The sequence below is a fragment of the Ixodes scapularis genome, unplaced genomic scaffold, assembly GCF_016920785.2.
Source record: "Ixodes scapularis isolate PalLabHiFi unplaced genomic scaffold, ASM1692078v2 PGA_scaffold7__128_contigs__length_106722199, whole genome shotgun sequence".
Taxonomy (NCBI): domain Eukaryota; kingdom Metazoa; phylum Arthropoda; class Arachnida; order Ixodida; family Ixodidae; genus Ixodes; species Ixodes scapularis.
Window position 1 is genome coordinate 35,941,050 of NW_024609882.1, and position 18,864 is coordinate 35,959,913.

Below are 18,864 nucleotides of genomic sequence, written 5' to 3' on the forward strand. Positions count from 1 at the left end.
CGTTCGGTAAGCCATCCGGATCGGGAAAAGACGCTTTAGAGCGCACACCGAGCCGAATGTCCGTCGGTCGAGGACGTATCGTGCGAACCCCCGTGTGCTCGAAAACACCACATCGCAACCTTGGCGGGGTCGAGTTATATTTTATAAGGAGAGAGCTCGCTTAATAATTAATTTGGATTTTCCTGATTTTTTTTCTTGTTTGTTTTAATATATTTTGCTCGTGTTAGATCCGGCATGTAAGCGCGCACACGGCGAACGGCTCGGTGCCTCGGCGATTCCCGTCCGAGTTGCGCGAAGCAAGGCGCGAGCCTTCGTTCGGTTCGGCTGGTTCGTCGGTCCCTCCCGCTTCCTGTTGGCGTTAACCTACGTGAAGGCGTGATCGACGCAAATTGGACACTCTCGATTGCGTTTGCTTCGTTGCTACGGCATTCGCCGCCTCCTCTTAGCGATCTCTCATCAATGAATGATGTTCTTTTTGCCCTTTCTATGCTGCAGTCGAACTCTGCAGAGTAGACACGCGTTGTAGCTAACATGCCCGGCATGACACACACAAACACACTGATGTTGAAGTATCTTCATGACAGGGTGTACGTTTCTTTGTAATTGCATCTTTGGTTGCTGACATCAACTTGCAATTAATTGAACAGTTTGAGTCATGTTACAAAGCTGGAAGCTCTCTGCCAAAAGACACCTTTGCAGCCGCACTAATAATATGTTTCAGAAACCAAGGCTACCTGGGCGTTTAGGATTGCCCGGTTTTCTCAGACACGATTTTATATCATGTTATAAAACTACATGAGAATGAGGTAACCGGTTGTAGAAAAAAAGTGAAGTCTGAGAGAATAGACACAAAGAGGGGAATGTTACAGATAAGAAGAGAGGAACGTCGCAAAAGAGATGTTGCACTTCTCGTGTCCTTTCTTCCTTTCAACCTCTAAGTTCTTCCAATTCTCTTAACGCTGTCTTGGGTAGTTTTACGACATGAGTGGCCTCCACCAGCTTGCCTGCATTCTTGCTGTCTTTTCATTAATAGTTTAATAGTGTATTCTGCAAACTCCTGTCGAAATGGGATAGCACGAAGGAAGGCACTGCACAGAGCAGGTGAACATCTTACGTCACGCAGTGTCTTTCTAGGGGTTCTGTCGGAGTACAGGATTTGGGGAACAAGTGTGGTCTCAAATAATATGAGAAATTCACTTGGAGCAAGTGGCAGAGGCAAGTTAGGTAGTCTAAGCCACATGCTATCGGAAATGCACATAACACAGCCGTCTATAGATCTTTTGCAAAAAGAGCTCCCTGGATGCCGCCAGTTTGCGACTAGAGTGACCGCTATTATCCAGAAATTCCTGCCACCCGCATGAGCTATGGAAACACGTGCAGCACCACTCCCCACCTGCATTGTGCATTTAAAATTCGCTGGCTTTTGTTGAAAGGTTTTACTTTATTTGCCTAATCAGGATGCTTACCCTTTCTGTGTTATCTTCCACTTTGAGAACCAGGCAGTACCAGGGCTTGTAGCCTGCTTGGCCTTCGCAGGAATCGAACAAAAAGAAAACTTCAAGCAGCCCGCGACGCGGGCCGTTCCGCGTTCTGCGAGGATTATTTTCTTTGAGATAATCTCCGAAAAGCCTTCCCAGCTATGTTCCCGGTCTTCACGAAAAATGGCTGATAGGGTCGAGTGTGGGGATGAGATAGACACGTTCGTTCATTTGCATTGAAGCTGTGCAAAAAAGCAGCTCTCTTCTACATGAGCCCCAAAACACGCCGGATTCCGCCCGATCGTCGTGAAGTGACTATCGTCGACTGTATATTGGATATGCTGTGTTATTTAAGAGCTTTCTCAAATCCTTTTCGGATAACACGGCACTGTGGGCAAACTCGTTGAATTTCATGTTTTGAGCGGGGAATACCCATGCATTTCGGCTATCCTGTGTGGTCAAATATTTCAGACAGTCAAAACCTTGTAGATTGACACGGCTGAGTGTAGGGTCGTAAATAATCAACATAAAATGAAACAAACATTCCAGTTGCATTTGTTCTGTTGTGCGTAGACTCACCAAAAATAAAACTCGGCAATTTAGCCACCACCAGCCCAGTGCCACAGCCCACTGACGAGAAAACCCACAGCCCAGCGCAGTCGGGCAACACTCATGTACACTCTCAAAACCAGGGACGCGAGCTGTAAATCACTTTGTCCGAGAATGTCGCTGCAAAGGTCTAGGCATATGGCATACTTCAGGTGGATCTTTCGTGATGTTACTTATTTGAGCAATACTACACCGCTGAACTAAGTGTCTTGGCAGTAGTGGTACCGTTTTTGAATATGGTTAAAGAGAACAAACACCGAAAAGTGGCCTAAGAAAAGATATCAATAAGCTCTTGAGTGAACCTATGAAGTGAGGAAAGAATGACCACATGATTTTCTAGTTCATTCCAATCCTGAAGTATTTGGTGGAAGAATTAACATTTGAAAGTGGTTTGTTTTAATTTGTAACATTTATTTGATCTCTTGCAATTCTTGGCTGATCATATTTTATTGTATCTAAGCCATAGCCGGTTAAGTGTCTGAGCAGCAAAAAATATATCCTGCGTGTAAGCTAGGAAGTTGCTGGCACCATCAAAGCGGCAGCCAATGTCTTCTTTCTATTATATTTTTCCTCAGTTGTTAAAGAAACGCATATATAGTCTGCCATTCCGTGACCTGCACTGGCTGAAATGTATTTTCATTGGGGTAACCAGCACAGAAACCATTTAAATCCTGTTACTTACATAACAAGGGAGTTGCAGGAGCGCTGAGAGATTGCCGGATGCATCTGATGTGAACTGCTCTGCCTGTAAGCTCAGTTACCAAAAAACAAAGAACAGGCTCTTGGGATCCTTTACCAGTGTTTCTTATGCACTTGATATTTGGTTCGGGTCTCATTCGCTACTGCTCCAAATCCTGTATTGTCTGACTGGAAAACTGAGGGGATTGGGGAACATTTTGGGCTCACATGCTCTAGCAACTACGGCGAGTACCGTATTTTCCAATGTACAAGTCAACATTGTTTTCTTTCTTTTTTTTTTTTTTTACAAAATTTTTGTATGGGCGTTTTATAAAACAGTGCATCTTATATATGTCTTTTTATGAGTATGAACCTCCACTGAGCAAATTTGCAGCTGGGGTTATATTTGTTCATCGATTCGTTGGCGCCAATATTGAGACGGGCTTTTGCATATATCGCGATCACAATATTCACAATATGCAGGCCTATCAGTGAAGTTTTGCCGCGGCGACCGTACAAATATATACGTGCGACCTATACAAAGGTGCAACTTATAAAATTTTTTTGTGAAAACAGCCGTTTATATAGAGGGTGAGACTTGTACAGCGTTGCGACTTATAGATCGGAAAATACTGTATCTTCAATTGGGTACAGCCATGTCTCATTCATCCACTGCTTTGTCTCCCAATATGATTGTCATTGGTTGAGGGGCACAACTGCAGTTTGGTAAGGGCGCCATACGTGCGAGAGAATGTATTTAATGCAGCACGAATCTCCTCCATCGGAGACAAGTTTTGTTTGCGGCTTTTACCAGACAGTGTTGACAAACTTCACCGATTTGGTGTAAACTAATAAGTGGTGAGAGAGTGCTACAGTCATGTGTCATTAATATGGACGCTTCTATTTCCCTAAAACCTTGTTCATAATGTGAGCCGTTCATAGTAACGAGAAGACAAAAGTGCACGTATTTACCTAGTTTGTCCCCGAAAAAATTGTTTGTGTAGTGGGGTATTCATATTAACGTTGTCCATATTATCAAGACATGACTATCTTGGTGACCAGGTTTGTTGGTTTTTCTAGGCTTTACAGTCTGGAGGGTTGTTAAAGGTCCAGTTTAGAAGGAGCAATTTTCCCAGTAATTTTGGGGTTGCTGCTAAGTTGTTTTCTAGATCCTCATGCACCAGCAAAAATTGCTGGTTTCGAGTCCAGCTCGAAAAAGGAGAGCAACTCGAATGACTCGAAGTTGTTGGAAGAGACAGCAACTAATCAGGGACGCAATTTTCACGTGACCCCCTTTGGTGTTGAGTGTTGACAATGACAACTAAACACGGGGTTTAACTTGCTTCGGGTTTGAAATGGATTGTTTTCATGACTAAATTGTTTCGGGCCGATCAGTTAGTATTCTTAGCGCCATTTAAAGATATAAGTGCGCATTATTAACACTTAGCTGCACATCTAAATAATGTGAGATAATGGCAATTTTAGTGGTGACGATGGCAAAATGTAGCAATTCGAGTTTTTTTGTCGTTGCTGCGTGAGAACATGGGGGGCCCACATTGGCAGTGTTGCAACGTTGAGATGCCGGAGGAAAATTTCCACGTCTGAAGCAGGCCTTGGGGCGTATAGAGGGGATCAAGGGCAGACTGCGTTAGTGCACCACAGCTCGGTGTACGTAGAGCTAGAGCTCACACTGCGGAACCCAGGGTTCCTGGATTCCCTCCCACCCCTACTTGTTTTGATCTGGTTGAGCATTTTACCGCCGTGTGTTCAGGCTACCAGTGGTGTTGTACCAGCTAACGTTCTCATCTACAGCGTAAGTCAGCATCGTCGTACCTCAAAGGCAGACCATCCCTACGCTGTGTAAACACGAGCATTGAATTTGGTATCGGTTTGGGAGGTTGTATAAATCACTGGCAGGCCGTCGCAAACCTGACGGTCTGTTGTGTGTTCAGGGCGTTCTCCCTGCCCGGCGTCGTCCCCATGATGTCCCAGGACCACCTGCTGAAGCTGGATGCGGTGCTGTCGTCGGAGCAGATGCGGGCCTTACTCCAGGATGCGGGGGGCCCCCACTCGCACTCGGACAAGCTCGACTTCGACGTCCTCGGTGGGCCTCTCTTTCCCTTGCAGAACTGGCCGACTCTCCCAGAGGGACCATGAAACAGTTTTAAGGGAACCATGAAACAGTTCTCAAAGGAACCTTGAAACAATTTATAAAGGGACCAGTTCTTAAAAGAACCACTTCTTATTTATGTGCTATAATTGCAAAAAAAAAAAAATCAATTATTTTATTTTGAAACGCAAAGTTTGGCCAAGGAATTGTTCTAACATTGTTGTTGTGGGTTGTAGTCGGATGCTGGTGAAATATTTTAAAGGCCTGTTTCATACTTGCGACTCTTCAGGACCGAGTGCCTTAAAATATTTTAATATCTCTCACTAGAGAACACGCTGGCCCACTGGCGCCCTCCAGGCAGTGACCGTGGGACTACATTTCACTGGAACGAAGGTTTTGCTGTCTTTGCAAGGTCAAATGTACATACTACCTACGAGAAATGGTAATTTATAACATTGTCAAAAGAATTTTTGTAGCCAAGTAAGAAAGAATGATGCACCAAAAAGATGGGTGAGCCAGTGTGTGCTCTCGTTTTAAGAGATCTCAAGAGGTTTCAAGGTACATGCTCTTAAAAAGTCGCCTGTGTGTGAGCGGTCCTTAACATTGTCGACATGGGTCGTCTGTTTAGGTAAAGGAATGGACTGTTTTTCAAAGTCCTTCTGTCCGCCCTCTCCAGAGCTTAATCCAAAACTCTAATGGCTGCATGCAGCAGTTTGAAAATGAAAACTACGACAGCACATGCCAGGTAGTGGAGAATTCGTTCCAGCAGATTGGCCATTGTACGTCGCCGTCGTCATAGGAGCAGAAATCTTGGAGCTTCCAAAACTGCCACTAGATGGCTCTGGCTTTCAAAAAGAGTTTGTCATCTTGCCAACTTTGAACTGGGTTCTATGCTTAGTTAAGACGAAGGTCTCAGCCTTGCCTTGCCATTTTCTGTGCAGGCAATGTTGGCGGAGCCGAGGACGGAAGCCATCCTCTCGCCGCCATCGAAGACAGCCTGCACGACTTGGAGAACCTGGTGGGAACCCTATTTTTTGCCCATGCTTTGCCCAGTTTTACGCTGTCCCTTTTTAATCAGTAACTGTTCGGTGTGTGAGTTATGCTCATTTACATTCGTACATAAACGTGCAAGGTTCCTTGTAACGCTGCCTTGGATGTCGCTTCTTAATCTGCTTTAACTTTACTTCACCTTCAGACTTTTATTGTACTTTATGTAAGAAAAGAAAGACATTAAAGAAACGCCTGTCGAGATTATTTCAATTGTTCTGGTTGTTTAAAATTGACCCTTAGAGAAAGGCTTGCATGATTTTATGTTTTTGTATAAGCACTTAACATGTTGACAGCACCGAGTTAACCATGTCCCAACAAAGGTTCCATTAAAGGGACACTGACACTCTCCAAAACATTTTTGTTATTTTTTACCATGCATATGGTGTCGCAATTATTTCTAATAAAGTAAAAAAAACGCAACTGCTCGAAACTGGACTAGAGTGGAAGAAGAAACGTTGAAGAGGAGAAAGTTGCCGGAAGTCACGTGGCTACACCGAACCGTGTTTATTTTTTTCTTCGTTTTTTTGGCCGTGCAAGGCAGATGAAAAATTTGCATGTCGCACAAAAAACGCCAAAGTCAAGCTGCTTGACACTTGTGCGTTTTTCAAGCTCTTACCAATTCGTATTCATAAGACGAGCGATGTCTTCAGCCAGGAGTAGGAACTACGACTCGGAGATGTCTTCCGTGCGAATCAGCTCAGTGGTCTGGCATGTCGTACGGAATAAATCCTAGTTGTTTGTGATCGGTAAACGATTCTTCTTTCGAAGCTAGACAGCTTCGCCGGTGCCGTGAACAACAGTGTCCGAAGTAGAGGTCCCGCACGTCTCGTTTGCCGTCATCGCTTAGTTCGCTTTGTTAGCCGTTCATCCCGCGACTCCTCTGATACGACGCCATGTTGAGAATTACGCAGAGAATGCACAGGGTGCTTCCGGTTCTCTGCGCAACAACAGAAATTAGTCTTGTGCATTGGAATTGCTTTCTTGTCATCCACTCAACTTTAGAAATAGCTTATTAATAAACTAAATGCACTCACAATTTCTTAAGTAATGAGAAAATATAATACTACGACGACTTTAATTTTATTGAGCAGACCGGTTTCAGGATGGTCAGCCAACGTTCACAAGCACCCAATGAAACAGTGTTGCGTCGTGACCAGTGAATCTTTCATTGTGTCGGGCCAGCACTTGTGCCGGTGTACCATAGTACGACGCCTGGCATGCGCCTCCAACAGGTGGTTTTATTGCATCCTCAAGAGTGGTCCCTCGATTTTCGGACAAGGACACCATAAAAGTGTCACGCCGTTGCCTTCCGCGATCCGGGTAATGGCACGGCGGTGGCGGAGGACGCAGCAGACGCCTCTTCTGCTGTTACAACACTGCTGCATTCCGTCGATCGACGGAAACTAAGGCAGACACTAGACGGGATGACGGAAACCGTCGCGAGTGCTCGCCTTTTTTGCCAAAATTTCTACAACCAACCGCCGGGATCGCAACACACGATGGCACGACGCGCCGACTCCCACGAAGCTATTTGATGCCACTTCGAGACCGCTCTCGGTGTATAGGTGGGCTAGGGCGGTCAATGTGCCGGACGAAAACACGTTCCAGGCACTATGGTCACGGCTCCGTCCACTGGACGTGCCATTGAAATCCGAACCCCAATCCAGGTGCTTGAGCAAGGCAGTGCGTCGGGCGGCCTGTTCACGGAGACCACGGACGCGGACGTGGAGGCACTGCTCAAGGCCACCCTGGGGGCCGAGGACCTGCTGAGCCCCATGGAGCTGGTCTTCCTGGACCACTGCTACTCGATGCCTCTGGGGGCGGTTCCTGTGGGGGAGGGGGTGGGGCTCACGGAGGAACACGCCCACCTTGCGGCACAGCAGGACGTCCGCGACTGCACCTCGTGAGTGGGAACGGTCTCCTCTTTGCCCGTCTGCCACATCACGGTTGGAGCTTTCGGCAGCCCACGTAGTACGGACGTCCCGCGAACGTTTGCGGGACGTCCTTCGAACGTCGCATTGTCCCAAGGGAGTCTGTGAAACCGCATGGGCTGCCAGGGCTGGGGTTTGGTGTAGCGAAGACTGTGGTGCTTGAGATATATATACCTTTCCAGCGCTAACCGCCCAGGTAAAAAATGCTATGTCAGTGGGTACTAGGCGCACGCGCTGCATCTGATAATCTGCAGTAGCAAAATGTGAATGCAATCTGCTTCTGCAGGTGCTCGGTATGCATTTTACAGCCGGGTGAGCAGAAGGCGATTATTGAAAGGGTCTGTAGGTTGTGTTAGAGCCACTGAACGTTCACAGAGTACCACCTTCTGTAGAGTTTGCTCGAATGAGAGAATCGAACTTGCCGACTGGCTGGTGTTGACCATCTTAAAGCCAGAGAAAAAGATATCTGGAATAACAAATATGTAACACTTGGCCACGGGACATCTGAGCAGCTTGTGAGTTATGGCCGGTATATCGGGAAGCTCGTCGTCTAGTTCGTAAGGTGTACCGTTGACACATCAGTCGACTGCGAGGCAGTATGGCGCAGGCACGGTAACCATTTTGCGGCATGTTCCAGGCCCTCGGAAGACGTGGACAGCGAAGAGGCTCACAGCTTCGGAGCATCCTCCCCGGGCTCGCCGCAGCTGCCGTTACGGCGCTCCCAGCGGCAAATCGAGCGCATCGATCGTGAACGCCTGGAGCGAATCAAGGCCGAGAATGCGGAGCTGAAGCGCAAGGAGCAGGAGGAGATGGGGCGGGGCCAGGGGGCGGGTCCCGTTGCCCCCACTGTGCCGGAGGAGGCAGGCACTCCTCCACAGGCTCCGCCCCCCATGCTGGCGTCTGTGCCTCCTGTCGTGCCGGTTGTAGCGGCACAGCCGGTGCCAGCGGCTGCACCAGTGGCTGCACCTGTGGCTGTGCCTGTGACTGTACCTGTGACTTCACCTGTGTCTCTGCCGGTGCCGGTGGCCGCGGCATCTCCACTGCATCAACCAGGTGAGTTGGCTGTTTAGTGGTGCATAACTTAAAAGGACAGTTGGACTTATGTTCGTTGTAGAGTCGTCATAGGATAGTTGTTCCTCAACTGTGGTGAGGGACTGCCCAGAAAAGCGTGGAACTTATAGTTAGTTAGTGGCAGTCTAAGACACATGGGGCAAAGCCTATTGACATGGGATGTCTTTTATCAGCCGATTTCTGTTGAGTTCTGTAACGTCTGGCTGAAACAGCCGGTTGTAACAACCGATTATAACAACCAGCTGTAGTGGCCGGCTGTAATAGTCAGCTGTAACGATGCTGGAAAGCGTTACGCCCATAGGGAACCATATAAAAAGACTTCAGTCTCCCAGCTGGATTTGAACTCTCCACCTTGAGATTGTGAGCGAGGTGCAACATTAGTGCAATATTGAGGACGCGAGATTTATTTTAAATGTTGCGCGCAAAGTTCATGATGTCACGGAATCGTCTACACTCTTTTCACCTCAACGAGATGGTCATAGTCTTTCGCCACCTCAGCGTGATGGCCAAGCCGATCCACCTATCCTCCACGCACCCTAAGTGCCGAGAGAGAAAACAAGTGGAAAGGAGGTGGCTAACGACTAAGTCTCGTCTTGCGCCAACAATAATGCTCTAAAATTTGTTTTTTTTTTTTGCATAAAATTGATTTTTTGACACGTGTCCCAACCAAACCTTTTAAAAAAAATCTTTTTTTTTTTTTTTTTCTTTTCAGGGGTTTTATAAAGGGACACTGACAGGGTATTTATGCTCGCCAAGGTTTTTATTTGTACATGATATATGGGAGCCCAACTACTCGCAACACAATTAGCGCCTCGCAATTCGTTTTCTTTCTGCCCGAAAACCGCTGATCGAGAACTGGCTGGTTTGAGTCGCACTCGCTCTCTTCTTTGTGGTCAGGTGCCGGTTTCTATGGTTCAGACACAACCACCAAAGATAACTAAAGTCGTGGGTCATTGAAAGCACACACTCAATACTAAAAATAGACTGAAAATATTATACCCATTTTTTGTGGCTTCTAAAAACTGCAAACATGTTGATTGAAAAAGAAAATTTGCACAGCCACGTGATTTTTAATAACTTTCTCCTCTATGTTTCTTCTTCCTCCCCAGTCCAGTTTCGGTTTGGGTTTTGAACAGTTGCATTTCGTGACTTTATTCAAAAATGTGTGTGACGCTGTAGCAAAATATTGATTGGGAACTCTTTTGACGTCGCAATAAGTAGCCTAGCAAAAAAGCAAAGATAAAAAAAAGGGGGTTGTCAGCGTCCCTTTAAGGGGCTACATGCAATAATAGTACAAGTTGACTTGTATCATTTGTACTACTGCGGTAGCTGTTAGTGCCCCTTCTCAGCAAAAAATGCTCATGTATAAGCGCACTCCAGTTTACAACAGAGGCGCTGCTCTGTTGCACCACTATTGCACATAGCCCCCTCAATCGCCGATGTCGCATTGCAAGAGATTTGGAACAACAGGGGAAAGAAAAACGAAAGTAGAGACCCTTTTCAAAACTTAGTGCCATCTGGTGGGGCTCTATAAGCAGTTTCACTTCCTAGAGACTAATGGCGGTCACGAAACTATTTGATCATGAGCCGTTACTTCTGCATGTCAGTGACAGATGAGAATTGGTTTTTCACTCAACTAATAATTCTTCCTTGATTTGTGTTAGTTTTGACGGTGTGAGCATAAGACTGATCACTACAAAAGCAGCGGCCTATGAACCCCTCGATTAAATATTCAGCATCAAAAGGCTTTAGAGCCAAACTTGTGCCAAGAGATAGACTGGACCACACACTGAAATAAACGCTTATGCAGCTGTTGTATCCTATTCGTTCGTCACATTGTACTGACGTCTCAAATGTAGAGGCTTCTTGCATCCTACGCTTGGCCTAGTAGCTTCAACTTCTTTCTTCTTAAGCCTCAAGAAGGCCACCATTAGTTTGACACGGATGCCATACACCAAAATGACGATAGTAATTGAAGTTGCCATAGCGACTTTTGAAAAGGGTCTATAGGAAGGCGTTTGTGGTTCGTTTCAGCGCTGGCGTCCCCGTCGCCGGCGAAGGACAAGGCGCCCAAGGTATTGGCCCTGCCCGCCCAGCCGTCCCCCGCCAAGCGAAGCAAGCCCAGGAACAGTGAGTCGTTCTCATCGGACGGGACCCTGGAAGACGTATCGCTGTCGAGCCCATCGCATGGCGTTGAGGAGGCGGCGGCGCGGCCACGGAAGAAGCGGCAGCGGTCGCACGACCTCGACGAGATTGCCAGGGACGTGGCCAAGCTGCACGAGGCGCCCACGAAGAAGGGCGTTGCCAAGAGAGGGGTGGAGCCGGTTGCCAAAGGGCCCTCGAAGAAGGATGCAAAGCGGGCGGCAATTAAGGAGGAGTCGAGGGGTGAGGGGGCGGGGCTTAAGCGGAAGGCGGAGGAGGCGGAGAAGGAGGGCAAGAAGAAGCCTCTGCCGCAGGAGGTGTCGCCCTTCGGGAAGGTGGTCAAAGTGGTCCGGACCACGCCCGAGGTTGGTCTGTCTTTGTTGTCACCGTCTCCCTGCTACTGGGTGGTGATGGTTCTTTCAAAAATGCTCCTGCTGTGAAGGCCATAGTTTTCGTTTTCCGTGGGATTGGTAGCATTAATGTCATGTACTTGCGTACTTGTTAGCACAAGGCCTTTCTATCCCACAATGCTGGAGAAAGGCAAAAAGGAGATTGCAATGCTATTCTCCTCCTAACCAGGATGGAATCGTACCGTATCCAAGCCTTTGTGGTAGGTTTCCATTTTCATATTAGAAAGACTGTCCTTTTGTTAGGTACAGTGCAATCCACTTAAACGATAATAAGAAAACTCGAAAATTCAATCGTTATGACCGATTATCGTTGTATCTGGACTAGAAACTGAGCGTGTCTCGTCTATGATCGTTATAAGCAGTACATCATAAGTTCTGGTATCTTTATTAGTGGATTGCACTGTTTTATGCATGCTTCAATCACAGACAAATTAGTAAGCTATGATATGTGCTTACAATGTTTTTCTGTTTTCTTGCCATATTCCTAACACTTCTCTGCTCTTTGAAATTGCGGAGTGCTTGCATTGTGCCTGGTAGTGCTTTCGCTTTGTTCACTCTTTGCTGGGTGTCTCACGGCCCATTTTGCGCTCGGATGCAGGTAAAAAAGAAGCCTCGGCGAGAGAGCTTCACAGACGAGCCAGCACTTTTCAGCCAGCCGGATGTGCTCATCAAAGAGCACGAGCCTCACTTGGGGCCGAATCCGCCGTCGACTCCGACGCCTGGTCCGTTGCCGAATCCGCCGCAAGGCGGTGAAAAAGACATCCACATGGAGGAATCGTCCTACGACACAGTGGAAGCACACGTTGCCCGACTCGCCGGCGGAGATCACGGTCTGCCACAGGCATCACCCACAGTCCCCGTCGTCCCGGCTACGGTTGTGGCTACCGCTCCGGCTCCAGCTCTGCCTCCGGCCGTGGCACCAGCTTCGGCTTTGCCCGTGGCCCATCCGCCGAAGCCGACCCTCGCTACGCACACTCCTAAAGCCTCTCCCAAACCTGCTCAGCCGCCTAAGGTTTCCTTTCCTGCGGCGGTCCAGAAGAAGCCGAACGCTGTGGCTCCGAAGCCCGGCCAGGGACCCGAACGCAAGCGGCCGTTGGCCATTGCCATCAAGAGTGCGCCTCCGCCACTGCCGAGCCAGGCCAAGCCAAAGCCGGCCGAGCATCCGGCTACGCCAGCCCATCCGCACGTGCCCCCCGCGCATCCGAAGCCGGCAAAGGCGACGAAGGGAGGGGAGGGTGTGGTCAAAGGGGCAGGGCATCCGAAGAAGGGGGCAGAGCAACAGGTGAAGAAGGTGAAGGTGCCCAAGCCCGAGCCGCCGCCTCCGTTTCCGCCGGTGGCCGAGCGTCCCAAACGTCAGAGCAAAGAGAAGTTCAAGAGGGCCATGATGCGGAAACGAGGTGAGCCCCCCTCCCTCCCTTTTTTGCGAGTTTTTCTTTATTGATCTTTCCTCAGCTGGAAGCATTACGGAGGGGGAAGTGGTAAAACAAAATGAGAAAATACAATAAGCATTGGTTAGATCAGTGGTCTCGAAACTCCGGACAGCGGGCCAAATACGGCACGCAGAAGTCTTTTGACCGCCCCACGGCTGGCCGCAATCTGCTTCCAGCAGATACGCTGTGACCGGCGCAAAAAGTTTGCCCCATGAAATGTCGCTGCAACGCGCTCTAAGTGTGCAAACAAAGATACAAGAAAGAACGAGAGAAACTGCACTCATAATGCAGGTCCTCTCACCATAATATTCATTGAACATATAGTCATCACCAGCGTCGCCATTCTTGGTCCCCTGCTTCATGTGTGTTTAACTATGTTAAAATGTTTTTGCATTACCCTGTACATTGTTGTTGGTATCCTCTGTCATAACCATTGTTTATTCTCAGCATTAACTTTATCGTTCCTATTAGGTAGTCTTTTGCACTGCGCAAATGTCCAAAATTTCAATATGCTATGATGTACGCCTGAGCGTACATCATAGCATCTTGGGCACAACTGTTGTGCTGTGTCATAATTAGCTAAATATTGAATTTCAATTGGAAGCATATATGTTCATCCACCTTTTTTTTTTATATATATGTATATATATATATATATATACTTACTCTAACATTCACTTCTGTGCTTAAATGCTTAGCTAGGTTTGTTTATTTCATTTTTTTTTTTCTGGTTTAAAATTACTATTTTTTCCGGCCCTTGAGACTGCGACAGATGCTTAATCCGTCCTCTTAGCCACAAAGTTTGGGTTGGATGATGACATTCTCGTGAAAGAGGCAGTTTGGCATCTACGCGTGTTTACTATATTACCATAAAATCCTGTAAGGATGTTCTTTCCCAAGAGATCACTTATCCCATTTTTCTGGCTAGATATCTACACCACGAAAATTCTAAAATATCGCCCCCTCCACCCCTATTCCTCTCGGACATTACGCGATGTCTGACGGAAATCGCTTCCTCCGCGTGATCTGCACAACTGATGCATGTGACAAGTGAGTTCATAGCAGGATCCTGCGTGACATTGGTTCCCGTGACACACGAGTTGATCCCGCATGCTTATCATGTCGTGAAACACTAGCGTGCTGCTTCCGCAATCCGTGAAAAGCGAATATGCCGTGTCCACACTCCGCAATATCTTTTACCATGACACAGGAGTTTGTAGCGAATTCCCGCGTGTTTATCGAATCGTGTAACGCGAACTTGCGGTGTCCGCAGTTGGCAGTATTAAGTTACCATTTCACGTGGTTTGTTGCGGATGCCCCGGTGTTTCATCACTATGCTTTCTACAAAAGCTTGTTGTCGCATCCCCAAAGAGAGCCCACCCCACGTTTTCCACCATTTATCCTTTTTACTTTGTCTGGGCGTACTTACGGAATTTTATGGTACTATAAGTGACTTAATTGTTGCGAGGACCTTGTTTTTGTAAAGTTTACGAGAAAAGTTTTGCAAAAATTGATCTTGCCAATATATCACCCCATGGTAACGAATGCATACCATAGAACCCCAATTCACGAAATTTCGTGCCCGTGAAATATTTCTGAATCCCATATTTCCCAAAATCCGCGAAATATTGATCCTAGGAGAATAAGTGCGTTTACAGTAGTTTGTTTCACTTCACGTGCGAACCGAGCCAATTCTAGGAGTCCGAGCATGTTACCCCAAACGATGCTTGTGCATGCGTGTTTGGTAGGGATGCTGGAGGTCTGGAACTCGCTTTGTGGCTTCTGCTATTAGCATTGACGAATGGGCTAGTTGGTAGTTCATTTTAACGGGTAATAAACAGTGCAGGGAAACGGACAGAGTAGAAGACAAAAGACAAGCACGGCACTGCTATGCTCGCATTTAACGTGAGGTGGAGTAGGGCTGACAAGCCAACTCGACATGTCTTTACTTAAAACTGAGCCTTCAAGATAAAGCACCAAAGTCGGCTTTCCAAACTTCGGGAAAGCGGATGCGACGAAGTTGCAGCGGCAAAAGCAAGGCATTATTTCTCGAGACTATTGACACACACAAGGACTTTGTTTAGAAACAGTCAACAAGTTTGGGCACTTTTGTTGCATCTTCTATGTGTTGAGAGCTGTGAAATGCAGAATCTTTATGTATCTATTGTTTTGTGATTGTTTCACCTTTTGGTTTTGATAGACAGCAAACTGCGGTGCTCGAAAAATGCTGACTCAATGATGGATAGCCCCTATTGTCGTGTCTTCAGTTGGAGGTTGCGTACCAGCTGCACGTTTCTTCAGCATATTTTGGAAAAGTTGTGTTGGCAACGAACACGTGACATCACGAATTGGACAGCAGGCAAAATCCCATCTTTGCTTCGCTCATACCTGTTATTTGTCAATGGGTGCTTAGCCTAGCTGGTGAATGAAAAAAAATGTGTGAATAAATGAATAAAAATGTGTGAATTTCTGTTTGAAGGACCTACCGTCTGCAGAATTTAGGAGGAAAAGGTAAAACTGCCTGTTGTTTGAATGCTGTACATAGTTGTTGCTTCAAGTTACTTATTAACTTTTATTATTTTAGTTTTTTTTTTTTCTTTTTCTTTTTGATTTTGTACTTATACACTCAAAAAGTTGAAATTGTGTAAAAAACACAAGTTTCTGTACCTCTAGAGGAGGAAATCAAAACATGCACATCGCACAATAGAGTGTCCCGTAATTTGTCTGCCAAGTGAAAAGGGCTGCTTGTGAGAACCAACGGAAAAGCGGAACGAGCCTCTCCGCGAAGCTTTCTGCTCGCCATTATTGGGGATTTCCTCTTTTCCACTATCCAGCATTCACTTTGCTGAACTGGAAAGAGTGAAGGGCTTTGTAAGAGAAGCTTGTTCCACTTTTCTTAATCTACTGCAGGCTACAGGTGCTCAAATTCGTGTTTCTAGAGCCTCCGGAACACCGACCAGATAGTGCAATCCACCGATTACGAGGGTGGTTTGCTGGAGGATAGCCCGAGCTCTCATTCGATCGTTACCGCGTCTTGTCGCAGAGATGGGTCGGAGGGTGGACGACGAGGATGTGGACGACAGCTCCGAGGAGCAGCACGGCTCCGACTGGTCTTCAGAGGACGATCCGGAGAAGCTGTGGTGCATCTGCCGGCAGCCTCACAACGACAAGTGAGTCGGCAGTTTGGTGACTGGCAGCTCTTTCTGTTTTCTGTTTTTTTGCAGTCTGTTAGATATGCACAAAAATAGCCAGTTTTAGGTTATCTCTTCAGTCATTTCTAAGTGCTATATTCAAGTTTCCTGCATGGTTGTGAGGCCCCCCCCCCCTCTTGTTTCCAGCTTTCCAACCACTTAGGCCGGTACCACAGTGTCGTGTGGTGACACAGTTAACACGTGGAGAAACGTTGGGTGACCACTTCGGTAGGAGCCATGAAGGTAGGAAGCTTCCAGAGGCGACATGACGCCACCAGAGGCAAAGCCAGAAGTGTGGAGGGAAGCGCCCTTAACGATGACCAGAACCAAGAGACGCTATTGGACGAAAAGTAGAGCTGACTTTGCGCCAGCAGTTGTTTTGGTTGCGCCAGCAGCTGTTGGTGCCAAGTCAGCTCTCCTTTTCGTCCAATATCGCCTCTTAATGTTGGTCATCATTGTGGGCGTGTCCCTCCACAATTCTGGCTTTGCCTCTAGTGGCCGTCGTGTAGCCTCCAGAAGCTTCCCACCTCCATGGAAGAGCTCTCGACCTTGGAACACAGCCGTAATGGTAACGCGAGCCGCTCTCACAATCCTCGGCCCCTCTCTCTTTCCCCCGGACGCAGGTTCATGATCCAGTGCGACAAGTGTGAGGACTGGTTCCACGGCACGTGCGTCGGGGTGACCAGGCAGCAGGGGCGCCTTTGGGAGAAGGAGAACCGGGAGTGGATGTGCCCCAAGTGTGCCAAAGGTGAGGAACCGCTTCCATGCGACGCATTGTTCGCAAAAAATGTTTGCGTGCAGTGTTTTCAGATGGGGTTGCCGGAGCAGCCTGCAGTTGGAGATCGGCACATTGTTTCTTTTAAATGCATAGCATTTATAGGGCCTGCTCTCGGCCCTTTTGTGTCCGTGGCATGTGGCCGTGACGGAGGAGAGGTGAGCCTCGGCAAAAGAGGGGCGTCCTGCCTACGTGCGGCTCTTTGGCTACCTCAGCAGCCGACAAAACATTGCAGTCGCCATCTTGAAAAATGGTGCGATTATAGAACTGGATTATAAGAACTGCTACTCGGAAAATGTAAATTAGGTGATGACGTGTGCCATCTCCCTGTTGTAATTGTAATCAAATTTTATGGGTTGAATGGGTAAGGAAGGAGCGTTGTGGAAAATTTTAGGTTCAGTCAGATACGTTGAGAGACTTGAAAAAGTTTTTACGGCGGTGCTGGTAAGGGCTAGTTTTCCGAGTATTATGTTCGTCAGCAAACAAACGATGACAAAAAACGGGAAAGCTACCGCCAACTATGAGCTACAGCAACAACCAGACAGCCAGCCTGCCGGTTGTCTGGTTGCTGCCGTCGCTCACAGATGGCAGCAGCCTTTCCACTTTGGTTTTCACCAGAGTGGAAAGGCTACATATCTCTAGGCTTTGTCCTAGAAGTTGTCCTTGAGGTCGTCCTAGACATCATCCTTGCGGTCGTCCTAGACGTCGTCCCTGAGGTCGTCTTAGGCGTCGTCCTTGAGGTCGTCCTATACGTCGTACCTGAGGTCATCCCATGCGTCGTCCTCGAAATCGTCCTAGACGTCGTCCTTCAGGTCGTCCAAGACGTCGTCCTTAAGGTCGTCCTAGACATCGTCCTCTAAGCATCGTCCTTGAGGTCGTCCAAGAAGTCGTCCCTGAGGTCGTCCCACCATACTACCGCTCCGCTGGTCTTCCTTCTTCACCAGAGTGGAAAGGCTTAAAGTTTTTTCTATTTTCTTTAAAGACAAGATTTAAAAAATTGCTAAGCAAACGGGCTGTGATCGTGTAGCGTCGTCAGTGTGACAGTTGTCCCGTTACGAGTTGACGTCACGGTGTTGCATGACATGATCTGATGTTGCACTACTACTTGTCATCAGGTGACATCATGATCTGACATTGTGACGTCAAGTAACGCGACATCACATTGTCACATGATACCCTGACATCATGTTGCCGTGACGTCGTACGACACTAACATCGTGATGTCGGTTGACGTGGCCCGAGGTCACGGAGGACCTAGAACTCGCCCAGCATAAATCAAAGTGCATTGGAAATTTGTCGTATTCACACAGTGCAGAAGACTTATGAAAATGGTAGATCTGCTGATGACAGTCTGCGAGAGTTACGACACAGGACACTAAGCCTGATGTTCATGAGAACGCTAAGGAATTTGATTATATTATCACATAGTTACACAGCCATAAACCATGGAACTACAAATAGTAATTCTCGGGGTGACAATGTACCATAAATATTATGGCGAAAGATCTTGTAGTTCGGTGCAGTTTTCTCTCGGGCTTTTTTATACCTTCATTAACGCTTCTGGCGCACGTCGTGGCGTCTTTGCATTTATTTTTACGCGCTTATTTTTGCGTTTGTAGCAGCGGGCTGCGGGGCGTCATTGGAAAGACCGCGTCCATCTGCGGATCGGTGAGAATGCCTCTGTGAACTGGGTCTGGCCCGCAAGCCGGGGTTTGGAGACTCTGGATTAGAGCTGTCTCGTTTGCGTGGAAACGGCTCTTTCAATAGGGAGTTTCGCATCCTGTCGACGAAAGATGGGAGTCTGAGGGCGTTAAGAGGTCTGTGTCATTTGCAGCACTGGGGGTCGAGTCCCTCACCCCGGCACCGGCCAAGAAGGAAGCTCAGCACCCGCCCGACGGGAAGTCTCAACCCAAAGCGTTGCCCAAGGTGGAGACACCCGTGAAACTGGTGAGATGTGGATGGACAATCCACTCCGCAATTTGCACGCAC

At 47.6% G+C, this 18,864-nt stretch overlaps 1 protein-coding gene across 1 annotated transcript in view; it reads left to right on the forward strand.

Moving 5' to 3' along the window:
• Positions 1 to 18,864, forward strand: part of LOC8025152 — a 42,491-nt gene that overhangs the window by 407 nt on the left and 23,220 nt on the right. The window contains exons 2-10 of the mRNA XM_029968457.4: positions 4,718 to 4,869; positions 5,817 to 5,893; positions 7,593 to 7,828; positions 8,494 to 8,909; positions 10,962 to 11,434; positions 12,078 to 12,876; positions 15,953 to 16,079; positions 16,724 to 16,848; positions 18,710 to 18,822. Coding sequence (XP_029824317.2) covers positions 4,746 to 4,869; positions 5,817 to 5,893; positions 7,593 to 7,828; positions 8,494 to 8,909; positions 10,962 to 11,434; positions 12,078 to 12,876; positions 15,953 to 16,079; positions 16,724 to 16,848; positions 18,710 to 18,822 — 2,490 coding nt within the window. The 5' untranslated portion in view covers positions 4,718 to 4,745. The remainder of the gene's footprint in view (positions 1 to 4,717; positions 4,870 to 5,816; positions 5,894 to 7,592; positions 7,829 to 8,493; positions 8,910 to 10,961; positions 11,435 to 12,077; positions 12,877 to 15,952; positions 16,080 to 16,723; positions 16,849 to 18,709; positions 18,823 to 18,864) is intronic.